Below are 21,293 nucleotides of genomic sequence, written 5' to 3'. Positions count from 1 at the left end.
CATTCTTTGTCACATTTAAACCTTTTTTGGTCAATAACATGACACCTCCTCCTTGCTTTTCAGTTTTATTTTTTGTCCAGTGGTTATATAGACCATGTCCCACTATACTTGTTGATAGCGGCCCTTTCAATTTTGTCTCTACTCTGCCCATGATATCAGGTTTTTCTATTTCTAGATAGTCATTTAGTTCGTTGATTCCAGAGATCATACCATCGATATTTGTGTATACCACTTTTATTTTCATATTTTCTTCTCTCTTTTGGTTTAGGTTTCCATTTTTTTGATGTACCATTTTTTCAGTCTCAAGTCCAGCACTCTCCAAAAAAAATCATTTTTTTCCATCTCTGCTCTCTTTTCATTCCGATCACTTGCTTCAATTCTGAGCGCTGTCTTTCTCTTTTTCCTCATCACTCATTTTCTTTTGTATTCTTATATTGTTTAATTTCTCGCTATTTGCCAGTTTGACCACTTTTGATAATACTTCCTCTGCCATCATTTGTGTTCTTAGTTTTATTTTTAGAGGTCTATGATGTTTTTCTTTTGAGTATTTGCCTATCCTGTGTATTTTGTCAATTTCTTTATTGAGATTCTGATCTTCATCCTGTATTTCTTTCAGAATTTCTTTGACTAATTCCTTCTTCTCCTTTTCTTTTTGGTATCTATACATATCATGCTTTTCTTGTATGCCATGGACCAAAATGCACTTGCATTGTCAACTGTATCTCTCACCAAATTTTTCTTTTCTTTGATTGCTTTTATTGTTTCTTTTGTATTTTCTTCCATCTGCTCTTTTAATATTTTCTAAATGATATTTCTTGATTTTCCTGTTCTTGCTTCCATTGATTATTTCAACGAGGTCTGTTTCTTTGATTCATTCTGCAACTTTTCTGGTCACTACTTGCAACTGCTCTTTGACCTCCTTTTTCAGTTCATCGTTTTTATCTTTATCCTCATTTTCCATTCTCTCATTTTCTCTCTTAAGACTTTCTATTTCACTTTTTAGGTCACTCAACTCTTTGAATGTTTGCTCATTGTTCTTTCGTCATGTGATCAGGTCCCTGTGAACTGCTTGGTAATCAAGTTTCACGTCTATGATTTCTTCCATTATTCGTTTATTTTGTAATTTCTTAGTGCATTGCTATACCTAATTTCTCTATATCTAAACTATATCTAAAGAGAAGAAGTGAGCTTTCACAGATGGTTACAAAATAGGACGAGGGAGTCATATGAGAGGTACAAAGAAAAGAGAAGTAAAGCAAAAGATAAAGGAGGCAAAGAGCAGAGCAGAGCAGATGTGAAATGGTATAAGAGCATGACAGAAAATTTTGAAAGTAATAAAAAGATGTTTTGGAAAGAAATTAAGAGAGGAAGAGGAGGCGAATCAAATAGAAAAGAAAAGGTAAAAGGACCAGATGGAGAGATCATAATGGAAGAGAAGGCAGTAAGGGGAAGATGGGCAGAATATTTTAGGGAGTTGCTAAATGTGAAGGAGGATAGGGAGGGAAAGATAGTTGCAGTGGGAAATGCTAAGAAATCGACCGTGATGAGTGAGGAAAATGGAGGAGAAATAAGGAAGGATGAAGTGAAGGCAGTTGTTAAGATGATGAGAGCAGGTAAAGCACCTGGTCTGGATGGATGCCATGCAGAATGTCTGAAGAAGAAGGTACAGTGATGGTGGACTGGCTGGTGAGTTTATTTAATGTTTACTGGAGAGAGAGTAGTGCTGGAGGACTGGAGGAGTGCCTGTATAGTTCCACTTTACAAGGGAAAAGGGGACAAGTGTGAGTGTAGTAGTTTCAGAGGGATTAGCTTGTTAAGTGTAGTTGGGAAGGCTTATGGGAGGATCATGATTGAGAGGATTAGGAGAGGAACTGAGGGGATTGGTCAGGAACAGTGTGGATTTAGGATGGGTAGAGGTAAGACAGATAGGAGGAAAGCTATAGGAGGGAAGAGTTTTTTGCTTGTGTGGATTAAAGGGATGTTTTGGAAATGGATTATGGAAAGGAGAGGTTTATGTAGGAGAAAGGGATGGGAGGTTTTTTGCTACGGGATGGGAAGAGGGAGCTGAGCTGAAGATTTTTATGAGAGGTAGAGATGTGTCAGGATTAGAAATGGAGAGAGTGAGTGGTTTGAAGTAAAGGTGGGACTTCGTCAAGGATGCGTTATGTCACCCTGGCTGTTCAATTTATACATGGATGGGGTAGTGCGAGAGGTATATGCAAGGATAGTGGGTCAGGGATTGGAGATGGTTAAAGAAAATGGAGAAAAGTGGGAGGTGAGCCAGCTGTTGTTTGCCGACAACACTGTGCTTGTGGCAGGATCAGAGGAGGGATTGAGGAAGTAGGTGACAGCGTTTGGGAAAGTATGTGATAGAAGAAAGCTGAAGATAAATGTGGGTAAATGTAAGGTGATGAGATGTTCAAGGGGTGAAAGTGGCAGCAGACTGGAAGTGAGTATTAAGGGGGTACGCAACACCTGGGGGGGTGAATTTGGTCAAGAGATGGCATTTTTCAAAACTGTGTTCAAAATGTTCGTATACCACTTAGAAATAAATCCCGACAAATAATTTTCCAGCCACGCGCAATTTAAAGGTCCTGGGTGAGGTTTAAAGGAACAGATTTAAAGGCGCAACCCACACTAGAGGGAGGCGTGCCACTTAGGACCTTCAGGCACAGCGAATAATGTTGAAATTTGATTGAATTTACACTCGCCCAGTGTATCAACGGCCAATACGATTGTGGAGGGGAAGGGAGGAAGGTGGAGGGAGAATATTTCGCCAACTTTGTGCGAAACTAAGCGTTAGTTCCCGGCTAGCTCTGAAAAGGGAAGTACGCATGTCTCATGAGCTCTCATTGCAATCTATTACTTTAGCTAGTACATATTACTCTTTAGTACAGTCATCATGGGTAGCAAAAAGAACAAAAGAACATCACAATGACAAAAAACAGCAGAAGATGGCAGTCAAAGACGAAAGAGGAGGAAGATAAATCCAAAGAAGGGGAAGAGGAAAAGAAAAAAAAAAAACAAAAAGAAGAAAGAAAAAAAAAAAAAGCAAATTATATGATGTTGTCGTCTGTGCGTCGTCACTACTGTGACATACTTATACTTTAGTTTTTCAGTATTTAAAGTACTTATAATTAAAATATGTTGATAATTTTTACTGTACTTATTATATAATAAGAATTAAGCCATGAAAAAATCAGTCAAATTGCTGAAACTATAAGCAAGTTACAGATATATTCATATTTCAAGTTGCCATATCTCCGTTCGATATTTTTCTACTTAATCTTTAATAAAAAAAAATCTAATATACATCAGATTTAGATGAAACTTACAGGGAATATTACTTTTAGTAACTGCTAGGGCCGATCGTTCGAATATTTTGAATAGGATGAAAGAGTTTGGAGTAATAATGGAAACAAAAGCAAAAAAATTGTATTTTTCACGATTTTTGCCAGACATTAAAATTGAAATGCCTGTATGCAAAAGTATAAAGGAAATTGTTCAATTACTCAATGACCGGCCCTAGGTGTGCCTACTGACTAATCATAGCCAAAATATAAAACAAATTGGTCCACGTATTATGGTGCTGTGCACTTTTAAATGTCGCTACTGGTATACGTACATGTGTACATGTGTACATACATCATTCTGCTTCACCTAAAATGTAGGCAATATGGATACCTATTTACCTGAGAAGTTTCAGCTCTTTACTCTAAATATTTTAGAAAATGACCTCCAGGTGTCGCGTACCCCCTTAAGGGAGAGCGACTGGAGGAAGTGGATAGTTTTAGATACTTGGGTGCAAATATGGCAGGAAAAGGTGGAGTGGAGGTAGAGGTAGAATGTAGATTGAGAGAAGCGAGTAAATGCCTTGGAGGATTAAAACGTGTAATGGGAATAGACATTTGGGAATGGATTCTAAGAGATTGTATGAAGGAGTGATTGTGCCAACAGCACTGTATGGGGCAGAAACATGGAACATAAGAGAGGAAGAGAGAAGGAGTTTGAATGTGTTTGAGATGAGGTGTCTGAGAAGTATGATGGGGGTTACTAGGCTGGATAGAGTGAGAAATGAGGAGGTGAGGAGGAGAACAGGGGTAGAAAGGGAGTTGGGAGATAGGGTTGATGAAAGAGTATTAGGATGGTTTGGACACATGGAAAGAATGAGTGAAGAAAGACTAGTAAAAGAGGTATGGAAGGCAGATGTGGAGGAAGTGAACATGAGGGGATGGCCTAGGATGAGATGGATGGATGGGGTGAAGGGGGCTTTGGGGAAGAGGGGAATGTCTGTTGAGGAAGGATGGGAGAGGACAGAAGACAGGGGTGAATGGAGAATGGTTGTATATGGATGATGTTGTGATGCATGAGGTGGAATGGGTGGGGGGATGGGGGGTGAGGTAGTATGTGTGAGCAAAATTTGACGCAGCCTGAAGGGATTTCTCCCTGTCTTCTCCTTTTATGCATGGGGGGACGGAGAGGGGGGGTCGCCGATTTAATGAAGCGGCCTTGCTGCGGATGTGCTGTGTCTTGCGACACTGCTTCTGACCCAGGGCAGTGGACAAGGTGCAGGGATGACCTGTCATTCTGGAGGTGCTAAGATAAGAGGGAGGGTGGAGGGGTGTGGAGTGTATTCAGGGATGGAATGGGTGGGAATGATTTTATGCCTTTTTCTTTTTGGCTACCTCCCCTGTAAGGGAGAAAAAGCCTTGGTATATGTATATGTATGTATGTATATCTAAACTTTTTCCTACTTTGCTTGAGTTCCTTTGAAAACCTGAAAAGACATTATTTTCCCACCTTGGTTTTTTTCTCAGGGTATCAATCACACAATGGCGCTTGAGTATTACACCTCTTGGAATTTCTACCATACTCATGTCAAGTCCTCTCTTCATTGATTTATTCGTTGTTCTTTCTTCATTATCTTTTTCCATTATGCCAGAAACTATACCAAAAACAAGAACTGGAAAGAAAACGTTTTAGGTCACAACAAGTACCACAGGTGCGAGTAATTACATGAGGATGCCGGCACTGGTGTCTTGATTGTATATTCTTTTTGTAGTTGTACATGAGTTACCTCCAGATTCTGTGAACTGGTTTGATCACATTATCTGTGTTTATTATTACTTAGAGTAAAAGAGAACAAGTAATAGAGCAGTGACTATATTTTATAATGCTAGTGTGATGAATTGTAAATATGGCAGCCAATGCTGTATGCGAGAATTTGATTTGTACTGATACGGTTAACAGGTCATGGGAACAAAGTAAGGAAAATTGTCTAAAGTATATGAAGAAATGGAGTTTTCCATATAGATGAATAAATACTTGGAACAGCTTAGGTGATATAGCCCAAGCTCAAACAATACATGAATTCAAATCTAAATATACATACACCAAGGCTCTTTCCCCCTTACAAGGGAGGTAGCCAAAAAGAAAAAGGCATAAAATCATTCCCACCCATTCCATCCCTGAATACACTCCACACCCCTCCATCCTCCCTCTCATCTTACCACCTCCTGGATGACGGGTCATCCCTGCACCTTGTCCATTGCTCTGGGTTAGAAGCAGTGTCGCAAGACACAGCACATCCACAGCAAGGCCGCTTCTAATCGGTGACCCCCCCCTCTCCGTCCCCCCATGCAGAAAACAAGAAGATAGGGAGAGATCCCTACAGGCTGTGTCAAATTTTGCTCACACATACTACCTCACCCCCCATCCCCCACCCATTCAACCTCATGCATCACATCATCCATATACAACCATTCTCCATTCACCCCTGTCTCTGTCCTCTCCCATCCTTCCTGAACAGACATTCCCCTCTTCCCCAAAGCCTCCTTCACCCCATCCATCCACCTCATCCTAGGACGTCCCCTCATGTTCACTTCCTCCACATCTGCCTTCCATACCTCTTTTACTAGTCTTTCTTCACTCATTCTTTCCATGTGTCCAAACCATCCTAATACTCTTTCATCAACCCTATCTCCCAGCTCCCTTTCCACTCCCGTTCTCCTCCTCACCTCCTCATTTCTCACTCTATCCAGCCTAGTAACCCCTATCATACTTCTCAGACACCTCATCTCAAACACATTCAAACTTCTCTCTTCCTCTCTTATGTTCCATGTTTCTGCCCCATACAGTGCTGTTGGCACAATCACTCCTTCATACAGTCTCCTCTTAGCATCCATTCCCAAATGTCTATTCCTCATTACACTCTTCAATCCACCAAGGCATTTACTCACTTCTCTCAATCTACATTCTACCTCCACCTTCACTCCACCTTTTCCTGCCACATTTGCACCCAAGTATCCAAAACTATCCACTTCCTCCAGTCGCCCTCCCTTAATGCTCACTTCCAGTCTACTGCCACTTTCACCCCTTGTACATCTCATCACCTTACTTTTACCCACATTTATCATTAGCTTTCTTCTATCACATACTCTCCCAAACTCTGTCACCAACTTCCTCAATCCCTCCTCCAATCCTGCCACAAGCGCAATGTCGTCCACAAACAACAGCTGGCTCACCTCCCACTTATCTCCATATTCTTTAACCATCTCCAATTCCTGACCTACTATCCTTGCATATACCTCTCGCACTACCCCATCCATGTATAAGTTGAACAGCCAGGGCGACATAACCCATCCTTGATGAAGTCCCACCTTTACCTCAAACCACTCACTCTCTCCATTTCTAATCCTGACACAAGCTCTACTACTCTCATAAAAACTCTTGACAGCTCCTAGAAGCTTTCCTCCTATCCCATGTACAGACGCTCCTCTACTTACGTTCATTCGTTTTACATTTTTTCAATTTTACGTTTGAACTGACGGTAAAAAAAAAATTGTAAAAAATTTTTTTTTGTGAATTTTTTAGTTTACCACGCTCTACGTAGTTCAAACAATACTTGCACACGACGCTGCGTCCATTGTTTACATTGCGCAGACGACAAACTGAAAATGTCTTGCCTCCTCCTCCGCCCCCTCCTCCACCATCTCAATTTATGTTGCTTGAATTTAATCTATTTGAAATTAATGTTATTATTTTACAATGTTATGTGTTTAATTAATGATTTAGGGGTGTTTTATAAGATACGGTAATAGAATTTACCGATGTATAGTACAGTAACAACTTACGTTCATTTTCAACTTACGTTCGGCCGTTCGGAACGTAAGTTGAGGAGCGTCTGTATTTGTATAACCTCCACAATGCCTTTCTGTCTACCCTGTCGTAAGCCTTTTCCAGATCCATAAAAGCCCAAAAAACATCCTTCCCCTTTCCTATAGCTTTCTCACATATTTGTCTTACCACAAAAATCTGATCTACACAACCTCTACCTGTCCTAAATCCACACTTTTCCTCACCAAATACTCCATCTGTTCCTCTCCTAATCCTCTCAATCAAGATCCTCCCATAAGCCTTCCCAACTACACTTAACAAGCTAATCCCTCTGAAACTACTACATTCACACTTGTCCCCTTTTCCCTTGTAAAGTGGAACTATACAGGCACTCCTCCAGTCCTCCGGCACTCTACCCTCTCTCCAGCAAACATTAAATAACCTCACCAGCCAGTCCACCATCACTGCACCTCCTTTTATTAGACATTCTGCATGGCATCCATCCAGACCAGGTGCCTTACCTGCTTTCATCATCTTACCAACTGCCTTCACTTCATCCTTCCTTATTTCTCCTCCATTTTCCTCACTCATCACGGTCATTTTCTTGGCATTTCCCACTACAACATTCTTTCCCTCCCTATCCTCCTTCACATTTAGCAACTCCCTAAAATATTCTGCCTATCTTCCCCTTACTGCCTTCTCTTCCATTATCATCTGTCCATCTGGTCCTTTTACCTTTTCTTTTCTACTTGATTCGCCTCCTCTTCCTCTCTTAATTTCTTTCCAAAACATCTTTTTATTACTTTCAAAATTTTCTGTCATACTCTTACCCCACTTCACATCTGCTCTCCTCTTTGCCTCCTTTACCTTTTGCTTTACTTCTCTTTTCTTTTCTTTGTACCTCTCATATTCCCTCGTCCTATTTTGTAACCAATCTGTGAAAGCTTGCTTCTTCTCTTCTACAACCTTCTTTGTTTCCTCATCCCACAATTCACTACCACTCCTTCTATTTCCTCCTGTCCTTGTTCCACACATCATCCTTGCACACTTTGTGACTCCCTCCTTGAACCATCCCTATTCCTCCTCCACACCTAGCTCTACTCTATCCTTCACTCCCTCCCACTCCTCCTTCAGCTTTTTCTTGTACTCCTTCTCCTTTTCCTTTAAAGAGTTCACTCTAAGCACCTCCCTACCTTTTGTCCCTTTCCTCTTTCTCCATCTATCCTCCACTCTCAACTTACCTTCCACCAAAAAATTATCTGATACCCCCCACCCTTCCATTAGAAAATCGAACTTTTTTAGTTTGAGGTGAAAGTGGCCGAGATTTTTTCCTAGTAACTGTCTTATCTCAGAAAAGATACCACCGAGTTTTCAAGTCATTCATGCTTATACTTTTTTTTATTGTGATTTATATTTTATTTTTTGAGGGGTAATTTTTGAAAATTTTGAAATTGATTCAGAGTATAGACCTTTGACTGGATATTGATTATTTTTTGTTTATATAATGGGCTAAGATAGATGAAGAAATGGAGGCAGAATTATTATGTTCTGATCAGAGAAAAAAAAATCCAAAGTTGATGGAGAGAAAAAAAAAAAAAAAAAAAAAAAAAAAAAAAAAAAAAGTATATACAAAAAATCCTACTAGTCCTTGACAGAAGGATATAAATCTGCCTCCAAATGTTCTCCCAATTATGCTGAATCCGAAAAGGATTTGCAGTTAAAAATCAGTGAAGGCATTTTGGATATGAATCAAGTTAAATGTGCAAAAATCAAGTTTTTCAGGAATGAGCGTCATAGTTTTTTTGTTCATGGTTACTGGTCCCCTTTCATCATTTAGGATGTTATGGTGTTGAAAGGGTATCATAGGCACAACCCTACTCTTTGTTGCCAGCTTTTGATCAATTGCAGGTTTATATGATGAATCCAGTTAGTATCCACAAGGGTTATATTGGACTTTTCCTTTTCTTGGCGCGATGCATCTTTGGTGACAGACGATCTTTATCTGCCATCCTAAGCTGTTTTATGGCATCACTGGTTGTCCCTCTTGCTGATGGCATATATGCAAGTTCATAACCAAAGATGTGGTTCAGAACTGCAACTTGAGCACAGAATTGAACTCTAGCTGCTGATGCAAACTTCCTCTTTGAACTCAAAGCCCAGATCTTTGCATGGAAGCTTTCATTTTGATTTCGTGTCCTTCCCTTGAGGTATTTCTCTAAAAGCTCTGTAGAGGTGAGGTCTTGATATATTGCCAGGATGGATTTCCGCTTCTCAGTGGGAATCTTCGCCAGGAACAGCTTCTTGACTCTGTGAGACTCAGGTTCCTCTTGCCTGGCTAGTGCTCTCTGGAAAAAAAACACCACGAGTTTTCTCCCTTAGGACAGAAAGAATGCAATGGCTTCTCATCTGTGCTGACAGAATGCAGGTAGGAGGCCATGATAGTTTTACGCATTGTCTGAATGTCAGTATTCACACAATCACGTATTGCCTTCCCATTATACTGTGTCAACTGTCACAGCATCTGTCAACATATTAGCTCGTATGCTATTATTTATCATACAAAAGCATAGATATTGTGCAAAATACACAGCTTCTTTTGTTAGCAAATATATGTAACAACAGAAAATGTAATATGCAGTACGCAGCGCACACGACCCAGCCACAGTAGGGTGGGGGGTACTGTATTATATATATTTTTTTTAGATAGTAAAAATCAAGATACAGCTTCCATACTCAGCCACGAGATAGCTTATGAGCAACACTTTTAGAGGAAATATTCAGAATTTCGTTTTTTTTTTTTTTTTTTCGTGATTTTCTGATGGATGATCCCCTTAACTCTTCCTATCATAATCCTATTTACCACTACATAATCCATCAACACTCTATCTACCACCCTTCCATCCACCACCCTCTCCCATGTGTACTTATGCTTGACTTTCTTCCGAAACACTGTATTTGCTATCATCAACTCTCTAGACACATTTCCACCATCAACTCTCCACTACGATTCTTTCCTGGAACTCCACATTTCCAAACCCTCCATCAATTGGACCATTTCCTACCCTAGCATTAAGGTCTCCCAGTACTATTACATTGACATTTCTATTCTTTCTAGTTTCCTTATATTCTTTTTAGTACTGGGTGTCCATAGTGTCGCTGCATATTCCAGTTTTGGTCTAATCAATGTGATTACCGTATATTTCCGTGTATAAGACGACCTTTGTATGAGACGAGGTACAAAATTAGAGCAAATTTTTATGAATTTATCTCATATCGGTAGTATAAGACAACTGCTAAATTACAAAAGCATTAGTGTATCAAACCTACCGTACAAAAAGAATTGTTCTGATTACGTTTATCAGCTGTTTTATCCACTTTTATATAAATAAATAAATAAAGATTTATAATGTTTTAAGTTTTAAATGTAATTTAATTTTATTGAAAGTAAATGTTTTAGAAATATGTTTGATGTGTAATATTGATGATTAGAAATTAAGTTTTATAATTTTTTTATTTTCTATGTTTTAATTGCAACTACTGTAATATATTTTTTTATTGATAAACATTTTATGTACTGTAATCCGAAATTGTTATTTTCAGTCTTAAAAATTACTGAAAAGTTAGCGAAAGAAAAAGGTTGCTATGAACGCAACCAGTGCTCGATGTTTACATTTTTTTCAGCTGTGTTAAATGTGTTTACATAGAGTAGTTAAAGGTACCCTAATTTCGTTATAGAATTATTCCTCGAATTTATTAACAATTGCCATTTACTATAAAGATATGCCAATAATATATAAGGTAAATATGGTTTAATTACCTTTATTACCAGTTCTTATCATAATGTGAATCATTTCCTGTGTATCGGTGGTTATCGGCAGGCTAGCCTACCAAGTCATCTCACGTAGAATTCAAGGTCTGATTTTTATAATGGTAGTATAAGACGACCCCCAATTTTAAGGGGTGAATTTTTGGATTTTAGGGTCGTCTTATACGTGGAAATATACGGTAATATTATTTTTATCATTTCTTCATCCAAGTATTCAAATGCCACTTTCATTGACCTTAGTAGGTTGTATGATTCACCTACTATTTTGTTTATATGTCTGTCCAGTGTCATGTCATTGCTGATTATCACTCCAAGGTCCCTTTCTGAGTGCACTTTTTTTTTTTCATTTTCACCAATTTTGTAATTTTTTGAAATTCTGTTTTTGCTTTTACCAAACTCCATTATGCTACACTTCTTGATATTAAAGTTCACCTCCCACTTTTGAGTCCATTTCCTGATAGTGTCCAGGTCTGATTGTAATGAGTCACAGTCCTCATTTGTTGATAATTTCTTTAATATTTTTACATCATCTGTGAAGAAATTCATATAACATTCAACTCCTTTGTCCATGTCATTTACGTATATGGCAAACATGATTGGAGCCAGTACTGACCTTTGTGGAACACCACTTATCATTTCTTCCCATTTTGAATATTTCTCTAATTACTACCCTCATTTTTCTCCCAGTCAGGAAGTCTTCCATCCATTTTCATAAATTACCTGCAATGGCACCTGCTGATTCTAATTTTCCTATTAATTTTTTGTGGTACTTTGTCAAATGCCTTTTGTAGTTCTAGACAGGCACAGTCTGCCCATCCATCTCTCATCTATTATATCTATTATTCTCAAATAGAAGCAGATTAGGTTTGTTGTACATGATCTTCCTTGTCTAAATCCAAATTGGCTTGGGTTTAGTATAGATTTTTCTTCCAAATGTTTAACCCATCTACTTTTAATCACTTTTTCACATATTTCAGCTACTGTGCTTGTTAGGGAGACCGGTCTGTAGTTAGTTGGATCTTCCTTACTTCCTCCTTTATATACTGGTACAATGTTTGCATTTTTCCAGTCTTGTGGTACTTTTCCTTCTTTGATTAAGTATTTCATTATAGTGTGTATTTCATCTGTTAGTTCCTCCACACATTCCTTCAGTATCCAATTTGCAATTCCATCCACCATACGATTTTCAAACATCTAGGTTTTTTATTTGGTCACCGATTTCCTTTTTTGTTACGGTTATTTCCTTCATTTGGGGGGAATTCTGTTTTTCTATTCCTTCACAGTTAGGTGAGTTCTCAATTGTGAAAACTGATTTGAAGTGGTTATTCACAATTTCTGCCATTTCTTGTTCTTTTGTGTATTCATGACTTCCTTAGCATAGTTTTTCTATTTCTTGTTTGTTTTTAAGTTTACCATTCACATATCTGTAAAATAGCTTTGGCTGATCCTTACATTTTTCTATAATTTCCTTTTCATAATTTCTCTTTTCCTCCCTGTGTATTTTTACATAATTATTTCATAGTCTGATGTATGTTTGCCATTTGCTCTTTTTTACATTTTTTCCAGGCTTTGTCTCTTTTATCCTTGGCTTTACTACATTTTTTGTTGTACCAGTTTTTTATGTATATTCTTGCTTTTGTTGTGGAACATATTTGATCACACCCTCATTATGAATTTCCTTTAGTATATTCCATTTCTCTTCCATCCTTGTTTCCTCACTAAGGAATTTTTCCCAGTTTGCATTTTTGAAGAAAAAATTTAAGTTTCTCAAAATTCGTTTTGCTATACATTGGTCTTCCTATTCTATGTTTCTCATGTCTTCTTAAGTTAATTTGCTCTTTTAATTCGAATTCTATTAGTACATGGTCACTCTTTCCTATTGGTGTTTTGTATTTTATTCTGTCTACAATTTCGGGTTCCATTGTGAGTACTAAATCCAGTCTCGAAGGTTCCTTACTGTTTCTGTATCTGGTATTTTCCTTTATCCATTGGGCCAATGTGTATTCAATGGTCATATTGAGTAGCATGCTGCCCCATATGTCCTCTCCACCCCTCACTGTCATTTCTTTCCAACATGTTTCTTTGGAATTAAAATCACCCATAACTACTGTATTTCCTCTTTCTTTCAGTATATCAGTTAGTTCATGTTTCGTATCTTCTAACAATTTGGAATGATCATGTTCTGTCCAGGCCTGTGTTTTAGGGGGCACATACACTACTACAAATTTTCAACTTTTCATGTGGTCGTTTTCTATCTTTATCATGATTGACTCTACATTATCTCTTCCTTCTGTTATCTTTTTCACATTTAAGTCTTTCTTGGTCAGAATTAGTACTCCCCCTCCTTGTTTTTCCTTTCTATTCTTCATCCAGCAGTTATATAGACCTTGTCCCACTGTGTTAGGTGGTAAGATTCCCTTTCAATTTCGTGTCCACAATTCCCACTATGTCTGGCTTTTCTGATGCCAGGTAATCATTCAGTTCATTCATTTGTGAGATCATTCTGTCTATGTTGGTATATGCTAATTTTTTTTCTTTCCCTTCTTCTATCTGTTTTGTTTCCTTCTTTGTGATATACAATTTTCTCAACTTCAGGTCCACTACTTTCCAAAAAAAAAAATTATTATTTTCGTTCTCGGTTCTTTTTTCGTTCCTTTCTTTCACTTCACTTCTAAGTCCTTTTTCTTTTTCCTTTTCTTCTTCACTCATTTCTTTCTTTATCCATACATTTTTGAGATTTTCATTATTTGCTAGTTTTGTTGTTTTGGATAGTACTTCCAAAGTTTTACCTTTAGTGGCCTAAATTGCTTTTCTTTTGAATATCTCCCCATTCTGTAAGTTCCCTCGGTTTCTTTATCCAAGGTTTGATTTTCCTCTTGAATCTCCTTTAGAATCTCTTTTACGATCTCTTTTTCTTCCCTTTCTCTTTGGTATCTAGGCACATCATGTTTTTCCTTAATACTGTAAATCACAATGCATCTTTTCCTGTCCACTGCATCCCTAACTAAATTCCCTTTTTCTTTAATCACTTGGATTACCGTTTTTTTCATATTATCCTTAACCTGTTGTTCCATTATTTCCTTGAAGGATAATCTTTTACTTTCCTGTTCCTCCTTCCACTGTTTTTTAATTTCTTGAAAGTCATTTTCTTTAATTTTTTCTTCCACTTTCTCAGTCACCACCTGTATTTGATCCTTCATCTCTTTTTTCAATGCTTCATTCCCATTCATGTTTTCGTTTTTCAAACTTATATTTTCTCACTTTATTCTATTCAGTTCCATTTTTAGATCATCTATTTCCTTATTGTTTTCTTCATTGGGTTTCCTTAATATAGCTACTTCCTTGTATATATTTTTGCATTCAATTCTCAGTTCAATTATTTCATCCAACTCATTTATTTCTCTATTTCTTATAATATTTTTAAACCTAGATTTTCTATCCATGTCTAGCTCTCTATATATGTTATTATTTTCTCTATTAAATCCCAAAATGAGACCTCTATCCAACCTTTGGTATGATTTTGGGGTCTCACTCAGACACATTTTTTTTTTTTTTTGTTATTTCACCAAGTGGGGACTCTATTGTACTTACTTCCAGTCATCGCTTTGCCTTTGCAGTTTATCACTGAATTCATCGTTTAATTCATCCATTGTTGTCACTGGTTCTTCTTTTACAGTAACTGAACTAAGATATAAAGACTATATTTCGGTCACCTTAGTTTTGACACTCCCTCCCCGTATGTACAGACCAGGTTGTTGTTGATAATACGTTCCAAAATCGTCCGTCGTCAAATCGCTAGGTAGCGATTCGGAGCGTGTTTTGGTTCGTCCTTCCTCGATCGCTGCTCGAATGTGAATGTGAATAGCTTAGGTGATATAACCCAAGTTCAAACAATATGAGAGTTTAAATCTAAATATGACAATTGGAAATCAAGGATATTACTGAAGTTGGAACTATACATGAATTTGAGGTGAAGTATGATAAAATTTGGAAAATAGAAGACAGGACACAAGGACCATTGCTCCTTTCCTGTATACTACAATTAGGTGAATACAATTAGGTAAATACAGATATCTAACACATTCTCTGGAAATGATAGACTTCATTTATATATTTACAAGATTTTTTTTTCTAATTACCTTTGCCTATTGGTTCTTTTTACATTCCCAGGGGCATTAGTTATTCTACAAGACTATATACCACATCCACATGTTAAATTCTAAATGACAGGCAACATACAGTTATACTAATCCCTTGGTGCAGAGGCGCTGAAAATTATTTGTCTTATAAAGTACATTTACATATCATATACAGAATTCACAAGTTGTACGCACATCATATATGAAGTCAAGAGGAAGTGGCATGCGTAGGTCAAAAAGGGTGATGCCTTTGCCATTAACTGTGACACAAGCAACCATGTCAGGGACCATAGGATGTGTTGCAATTGGTGTGCGGTCCCCTGTAGCACAAGCACAGTTGTCATACCCAACCACTGTTTCACCACGCTCTGTGTCAATAACAGAGAGCCGTCGAGACACACTTGTTGCTAAGATCTGCAATGAAAAGCAGTTCAGTTTAGCAACTATTTAGCAAAGCATCTTCTTGTGCACACCTGACTTGGCATATCTCAAAATAGAAATATTGCAACACTTTTGGTACTTGATACTGAATTGATATCTTCTCTTTGGTCTAAACTGATATGCTTTGCCTACCCAAACTCCAACAAAATTATAAGATTTTGCTATATGGAATCTCATTGTAATTACTAGATGGTACAACTACATTCTGCAATTATCAAAATTCCCTCAGTCAGTCATTATACATCTCAGTTATTCACAACATGTGAACCCCTTGTAGATGAGCAGAACACAATCCATCAAATGGAGTTCATAGAGAAGCATATCCTTCAGTCAGCATAGGCCCTTGCACTTGAAATCCAACATGAGCTAAGGAGTAAGTCTTTAACATAATACTTCACAACAGGCTATTGTGGAAATTGAAACATTATTGGTATAAATGAGACAACATACATTAGTAAGGGACTAGATGTTAAAATGGAGGGAAATAGCTAGCAGAGTCCAACAGGGGCCAGTACTAGCATCTCTAATGCTCTTGATATATCTGATATGATATGAGAAATAAGATGCTACACTAATCTGTCCACAGATGAAGCTAAGCTCATAATGAGATCAGAGGAAAACTGTAAACTGTTACAATACAATCTAGACAAGAATTACGGCTGGAGTCAAGTGTGCAAAATTAATTTAATAAATGCATAATTAGATAAATGAAATAAAAGACAATGAGCAAATGCACAATAATAATATAGTTGCCTAAATTAATACTACGCAGAAAACCTGCATCCCCACAGTACCTGGCAATGGTCATGAGGCCCTCCCACATATCTCTCTAGGAAGAAAGTTTGAACTGTTGTTTGTACTGTACTTGTGTCGTACTGCTGGCTGAAAGTGGTAGGAGGGGAGCAATCACTGATTGTCTGCTCTCCATGTGTGAAAAGGTGTAAGAAATACAGTTGAAGTTGATAAAAAAAAAAAAAAACTTGGGTCTAATCTGAAAACCAAGTGTCAGGGAACCAATCACCAATTGTCTGCTTTCCATGTGTGAAAAGGTGTAAGAAATACAGTTGAAGTTCATAGAGACCTTGGGTCTAGTCTGAAGACTAAGTGTCTGCCCCTCAAGGCTGAATCACTAAATGGAGATGAGGGGGTTGAGAGGTTTTGAAAATGCTTTGCTGTCAGTCTTGCAGGATCACTATATGTAGGTACCCATCATTGTCCCAGCAAAAGTACAACTAGGTAATTAATGATTTATTCAACAAGAAATGATGCAATCACATGAGGGAGGGACACGAGAGTGTTGATTACAGATAATTTGTCACTCAATAAACACATTAACAGGGTTGTTAGTGAGACATATAATATACCTTGTTGATGAATATAAGGGTGACCTTTCACTATATGGACAGGAAGACAATAAAAAAAAAAAAAAATCAATCTATTGCCCTTAGTCTCTCTTGCAGATTACCTACAGCCCTCAGTAAACTGGCAACATTGCCCGAGTGGGCCCATAGGTCACTTGGGAATACATATATATATATATATATATATATATATATATATATATATCATCATAGAGACTTGGAATTTCACCCAAATTAGAATAAGTAGCAGTGGTGTAACCCCAATACAGAAAGAATATAAACAAGACTGGGAAAATACAAAGAACAGCACCTAAACAGTCACCAGCCTAACAGACTGACTGAAGAATGATTAAAAAAAAATTGAACTATTCTATTGCAAGAAAGAAGAGAGGTCATATACTTGCAGTATTTAGACCTATGAAAGGAGTGGACAAGATCGACAAGGAAAACAACTTAGTTTGTGATGGAAGAAAGATATGAGATCCTGAAAAATCTGAAAAAGACAATGCACTTGAAGCATATCAAGAAACACAGCTGCATAACCTTTTGGAATAATCTAAGAGAGGTTGATAGACTGTAAAGTTTAAAGATATTTGAATAAAGAGACACACAATAAAGATGGAGAGAGCAAAAGTTAGTGAATTAATCAATATATATTTCTTTTGTTTAGCCTCTATTAGTATGTGGTCACTCTTTCCAAATGGTGTTTTTTATTCAAGTTTATCTACAATTTCAGGTTCTGTTGTGAATATTAAATCCTATCTTGACAGTTCTTCATTGCTTCTGTATCTGGTATTTTCATTGACCCAATTTGTCATTGTATGTTCCATGGTCATATCCTGTAATACATTTCCCCATAGATCCTCTCTGTCCTTCACTGTCATCTGCACCCAACAGATTTCTTTGCAGTTAAACTATCCCATAAGTACCAGCTTATCTCTGTCCTTTAGTATCTCATTTAATAAATGCCTTGTATCTCCTAACATTTTTGAATGCTCATTCTCTTTCCAAGAGCCCATTTTTGGGGGGGACATAAGTCACCACAAACTTTCTACTTTTCATGTCTGTGTCATGATCATTTCTACATTGTTTTTTACCCTCAGTAACCTTCATCACATTCAAGTTTTTCTTGGCCAAGAACATGATTCTTCCTCTCTGTTTCTTGTTTCTCTTTTTAATACAATAATTGTATAACCCATCTCCAACACTATTAGGTGGTATTGGACCTCTTAATTTTGTTTCCACAATTCCCATTATGTCTGGTTTTTCATCTGACAGGTAATCATTTAGTTCACTCAATCCTGAGATTAATCTGTCAATGTTAGTATAGGCCACTTTTAATTTTTTTCTTTCTTATGTAAAGCCAGTGATGAAAAGAAAACAGAAAGTGAAAGAAGAAATATAAAACTATAGAAGAGAACAGTAAACAGTGGTAACAATGGAGGTTAGAGAGGTGGCTACTAGAGATGGAACAGATGTAAAGAAAACGCCTCAGAAGAGATGGGACTGGTGCATCAAAATACAGGACTTAGTGCAAGATATGGTTACAAGACTGTTGCCTCAAACCAGGATCACGCAGTGCACGCAAACACAAGCAATCCATGTATGCAACTACAAGCATGCAGCCATGTGCATGCCGACTATGAGGGGGTCTACAACGACTACAAGCAACAGTGAACAAGATCTACAACGACTACAAGCAACAGTAAATGAGGGGATTACAATGGCTACAAGGAGTATGAGAGGGACTAGGAAGACGTGGTGGATGTACGTGTGAAGTAGGAGCAGTACATGGAGGAAGCCTACATGGAGGCAGTTGTTTCAAATAAGACTTTAAAAACACTGAAGGTATGGCAACAGTGTTAGGACATGAGGTTCATACTCTCTTTCCTTCCAATTTTGTGAATTTTCAATTGTGAATACAGATTTAAAATCTTTGTTCACAATTTCAGCCATTTCTACATCTATATATTCATTATTTCCTTGACGTACTTGAACTATTTCATATTTATCTTTTAGTTCGTCATTTGCATACCTGTAGTTTAGGTTGGTCTTTGCATTTTTCTATTATGTCCTCTTCATAGTTTTTTTTTTCTCTGTGTATTTTTACATATTTGTTTCTTAGTTTGATGTTTGCCATTTGCTCATTTTTTTTTTTTTTTTCATCTTTTCTAGGCTTTGTCTCTTCTGTAGCATCACTACACTTTTTGTTATACCAACATCTTATGTACACCTGTTCTTGTTTCTTCTTTGGTACATACTTGTCTATTCCCTCCTTGTAATTTTCTTAAAATATGTTTCATTTCTCTTCCATCTTTGTTTTTTCATTTAAAAAGATTTCCCAGTTTACATTTTGATTTTTTTTTCTAAGTTTTTCAAAATCCATTTTGTTATACATTTGTCTTCCTTTTCTATGTTTCTCATTTCTTCTCAAATAAATTTGTTCTTTTAGTTCAAATTCTATTAGTATGTGGTCACTTCTCAATTGGTGTCTTGTATTCCATTTTATCCATGATTTCAGGCTCTGTTGTAAATATTAAATCTAATCTTGATGGTTCTTCATTGTTTCTATATCTGGTATTTTCCTTTATCCATTGAGTCAATGTGTATTCAATGGTCATACCCAGTAGAATATTTCTCCAAAGTTCTTATCCACATTTCACTGTCATTTCTTCCCAACATATTTCTTTTGAGTTAAAGTCACCCATAATAACTGTTTCCTCCTTTCAATAATTCAATTAATGTATTCTTTGTGATACACCAAGAGTGCACGTACAAATAGCAGGGAGAAGAATAGAACAAGTAACCAAATTTTCGTACCTGGGAAGCGTATTGACAGAAGATTGTAGATGTGAAAAAGAAATAAAATCAAGGATACCGATAGCTAAAAGCATGTTTCAGAAAATGAAAGGGGTTTTAACAAACAAGAAAATGTCTACAGATATAAGGAGAAGAACAGTTAAAACATTTACAGCCACTATCCGAGTTACGACCTAGATAGGTTCCGACCAACCAGTCGTAAGTCGGATCCTATTCAAAATGGCCGACACGAGGGTTCTACTCTAGGATACATGATATCAATCTGTTGCGTTTATAAGTAACTTTTTCTATTGAATACTATTAAATACAAGCTGTTTACTGTTTATTTATCACTGCTTTTTAGTTTCATTTTTATATTTTTTTCTATATATTTTTTTAATGTTTTAATACTGTATTGTATTTCAGTATACTGTATATAGATATGCAGGTACTGTATGTATATACTATACCTGTATACACACACACACACACACTTCATTGAACGGACGGCGTAGAGGACGTTCTGAAGAAAAAGTGAAATTTTCGTGGATCCCAAAGCAAAGTACCTATTGTATTTACAGGGTGGGGGGAAATTGCTCGTGGTGTAGTGGGAAAGTGAGGAAAAAGGAGAAGGGGAGGGATTACCGAGGGAAATGGAAGGAAATGAGGAAGGGGAGGACTTGGTCCAAGAGGCCAGACGGCTTGTAAACAAACGCCGAACCGATGATTTGGATTTCGATGATGGGACTAACAAAAAGGTAAAGATTAGAACATAGATAAGAGCAGTACAATGGAAGGTGAGGATAATAATTTCCAAGGATTTAATGAGGGGGCGGTGGATACCAACCTCCCCCGACTGGCAAAACTGGAGGAAAAACTGGAACAAATGACCGAACATTGGGAGATTAGGTTTGGTAAAATGTCAAAAATTGCAGAGTTGAAAAATTGGAAGAACTAGAGAAGGCGAACAAAAACTTAACTGATGAAATAGAAGAACTAAAAAGACAGTTAAGAGAAGTAAAAGAGGAGAATGAAGAATTAAAGAGGAATAACAAAGAAAACAAAGAGGCCATAGCTAAAGAAGCTAAGGGTTGGAAGACAATCCAAGAAAACAGTAAAGTTGCATTTACTGATATAATTAAACAGCAAATGAAAGAACAAACTGACGACTCAGTTATCAAAGTGATGAGACAGAAGGAGAATATTGTAAGACTTAGCAGACAAAAAGAAATGTATAATTATATTAGGAATGGAAGAGAAACATAACCCAGATAGAACCTCAAGAATCAAAGAGGAAAATGAAAAATTAAGCAGTTTACTACAATTAGTTCAGGAAGATGAACCAGAAATAATGAAACAAATCAAAGAGAAGTTCAGACTCGGAAAGTATAGTACAGATAAGACCAGACCAATTAAGATTAAATTCAGGTCAAAAACGACGGCAGAAAATATCTTATCCAAAACAGGGAAACTAGCAACAAATGAACAATATAAAAAGGTATGGATAAAAAGGGAAATGAATAAAGAGGAAAGAGAGGAAGAAAAAAAGAAAAGACTTGAAGCTAAGGAAAAAAACGAGAACAGAACAGAGTCAGAAAAAGAGAGATTCTA

The 21,293-nt window shown here is 37.1% G+C and overlaps 1 protein-coding gene across 8 annotated transcripts in view; it reads right to left on the bottom strand.

The window, feature by feature from the left end:
* LOC143040770 (uncharacterized) overlaps positions 1 to 21,293 on the bottom strand; it is a 248,847-nt gene that overhangs the window by 95,187 nt on the left and 132,367 nt on the right. For 5 of the 8 annotated variants that reach the window (XM_076212194.1, XM_076212190.1, XM_076212195.1 and 2 more), the window contains one exon: positions 15,277 to 15,495. The exons of 2 other annotated variants lie outside the window; for them this stretch is intronic. In XM_076212194.1, the coding sequence (XP_076068309.1) occupies positions 15,277 to 15,495 (219 nt within the window). Of the gene's footprint in view, positions 1 to 4,800; positions 4,950 to 15,276; positions 15,496 to 21,293 lie in introns of those variants that run through there. One more of the 8 variants, XM_076212198.1, reaches the window with a different exon arrangement.

Source organism: Oratosquilla oratoria, chromosome 29, assembly GCF_046742065.1.
Source record: "Oratosquilla oratoria isolate Oo_2021 chromosome 29, ASM4674206v1, whole genome shotgun sequence".
In the NCBI taxonomy this organism is placed as follows: Eukaryota; Metazoa; Arthropoda; class Malacostraca; order Stomatopoda; family Squillidae; genus Oratosquilla; species Oratosquilla oratoria.
The sequence above is the reverse complement of the archived record's forward strand: the minus strand, read 5'-3'. Positions and strand labels throughout refer to the sequence as shown.